The 2328-nt window shown below is 46.3% G+C and overlaps 1 protein-coding gene across 1 annotated transcript; it reads right to left on the bottom strand.

The window, feature by feature from the left end:
• Positions 1-233: 233 nt before the first annotated feature.
• LOC115963554 (proline-, glutamic acid- and leucine-rich protein 1-like) lies at positions 234-1999 on the bottom strand. The gene is made up of 3 exons (XM_031082594.1): positions 1775-1999; positions 1022-1273; positions 234-251 (listed from the first exon to the last, which is right to left on the bottom strand). The coding sequence occupies exons 1-3, from the start codon at positions 1997-1999 to the stop codon at positions 234-236; spliced, it is 495 nt and encodes a 164-aa protein (XP_030938454.1).
• Positions 2000-2328: the final 329 nt, after the last annotated feature.

Below are 2328 nucleotides of genomic sequence, written 5' to 3'. Positions count from 1 at the left end.
AAATTAACATCCTATCATTCATACTGAATTGTTAAACAGAAACTGAGTTATGCCAGGTCCTTGGATCGCAAACTTAGTGGAAATTAACATCCTATCATTCATACTTAATTGTTAAACAGAAACTGAGTTATGCCAGGTCCTTGGATCGCAAACTTAGTGGAAATTAACATCCTATCATTCATACTTAATTGTTAAACAGAAACTGAGTTATGCCAGGTCCCCGGATCGCAAACTTAGTGGAAATTAACATCCTGTCATTCATAATGAATTGCTAAACGGAAACTATGTTATGTCAAATCCTTAGACCACTAATTCGGTAGAAACTTACCTGCTAAGTTGTGCATTGAATTATTAAATGGCAGAAAGAGTGGTAATGAGTTTTCTAAATCGTAATCTCAGTAAAAGTAATGCCCTATGAACATTCGTTAAGGAGTCAGAAAGAGAGAGCTTCGAATGCAAGATTGACGTACAATAAAAGAGGCGTCTGAAATGAATCCATCCAAAATTACAACGACAAAGTAAGTAAGTGTAAAGATAACTTAGAACCATCAGAATGATAAGAAAGTAAGCGAGAAAGTCCTCTACTAAGTGTCTAAATTAAAATTACAAAGGAGTTTCTATCTTTTTACTTTTCGATGATGCCCCCAGCCGATTGAACTGTGGAGTCCAATTCTTGTTGAAAACCCTGTGAGACCGTATATGTCTTCGAAGCAGTGGTAGATTTGTTTGGAGAAGCTCTTGGAGGGGAATTGCGAGGTAAAATCTCCTCGCTGGGGGTAATAGCTGGGGCTGGAGTATCAGCTTGGTGTGGTTGAGGAGCTGAGGTGCGTATCGCTTCGGGGTAATATACGCTCTCTGGCTTACGTAGTTCAGATGAGGCTTCAACCCCAGCACGGTTAAGAGCCTCGCTCCAGGTTCTCGCACAGAAGATACGGCAAACCTCCGGAACCTCGGCTCTTAACGCTTTCTCAGTTTCAGCTATCCCGATTTCGTAGCCCCTCTGCTCGGCTTCACCCATTGCCTTCTCAGACTCGATTTTTGCTTTCTCGGCTTGTTCTTTAAGCTTTTCGGCTCTCTCCCTTAACCCCTGAGTTTCTTCCAGATGCTTCTTAAGAACAAGAACTTGCTCCTGAGTTTTCTTCAGCTCAGCATTCGCCTCGCGCAGAAGCTTGGCTTGTTCCTCGGCCTGCTTCTGGTAGCCCTCTGATGACGATTCAGCACTCTTGCGAGCTTCTTCCTCAACCAGCAGCTTTTTCCTTGCGACGGTTAGATCCTGTTCAGATTTGGACAAGGTTTGAACAGCCATTACCCTTCTTTTCCTTTCACCATCTAGCTGATTGGAACAAGCATTGAGCATCTCATCTAGCTTGAAGGTATTTTGGATGATCTGTAAAAAATAAAAAGGGGGGTGAGTTAGTGTTATAGTTAATGAAAAGTACGCATTAGTAAGTAACAGTCACAGAATGAGGCAGTATAAAAGATAGCTTCCCACCATGCCCAAATATCGTTTATTGTCAAGGATGAGTTGATTCTTCCTCACATTCTTTAGCTCGGCCATATCCTTTGGGAGCAATAAGGCCTCCTCTATGGCCGAGGCCACATGACACCCTATGCCGCCGTTATAATCCCTTACAGAGGCATCGTTTCGCAGGGGTTCCCCACCGAGCATAGGAACTGGCAGCCATGCTTGTGAATCGGGATGTGGGGAATCGAATTCCTCTTGGCCCCGCGTAGAGGGCTGTCCGGTTTTCTGCTGCTTTGCCGCTCGTTGGACATCCTCCTCTCGAGTGGGACGGGATTTGCTCGCATCTGCCACCCCCTTACCTTTCTGCTCTCTGCGCTTCTCTGGCTCGGCAGTGCTTGGCGGTGCTGTTTGCGGAGATGATGGAGGAGGGTGGCGGGGGACTGGAGGAGGAGACCTGGCTGGAAGAGATGAAACTTGCGATGGTACTGTTTGGGCAGGTGTAGACTTTCCCTGTTGACCTCCTATCAGCTCCATTAGGCTTTTTTGGGGTATCCTTTTTACCCCCATCTCGTCAGAACTTTCCTCGGGGTTTGAGGGCTGATCGAAAATCTCAAAATCGTCCGCGGATTCCAATGCTGTTGCGCCGGTTTGCTTGCTTTTTTCCCTTTTCCTTCTCCTATTGGTGCCCTTTTTCTTGAGGGAATGTGGAGGTGAAGAAAGCCCCGCTGAGACGCTGGCCACGGAAAGAGGTTCTGTGAGAGGTGTGTGTTCGGGAAGTGGAATACCCTCTGGAGCAATGAATCCTTCGTAGGCAACACTGATACGGCGAAGCCGAGGATCGCGTGCCCTAATCACGCACTTCG

The sequence above is a fragment of the Quercus lobata genome, chromosome 10, assembly GCF_001633185.2.
Source record: "Quercus lobata isolate SW786 chromosome 10, ValleyOak3.0 Primary Assembly, whole genome shotgun sequence".
Taxonomy (NCBI): domain Eukaryota; kingdom Viridiplantae; phylum Streptophyta; class Magnoliopsida; order Fagales; family Fagaceae; genus Quercus; species Quercus lobata.
Note: the sequence above shows the minus strand (reverse complement) of the source record. Positions and strands in the feature narration are given on the sequence as shown.

What these genes read in the sequence shown, in the direction of transcription:
- LOC115963554 (XM_031082594.1), bottom strand. Translation starts at nt 1,999, where the DNA reads ATGGAGCTGATAGGAGGTCAACAGGGAAAGTCTACACCTGCCCAAACA. An exon ending in GTCCCACTCGAGAGGAGGAT is followed by an intron (nt 1,274 to 1,774) that starts GTCCAACGAGCG and finishes AAATCTGAACAG; the next exon opens with GATCTAACCGTCGCAAGGAA.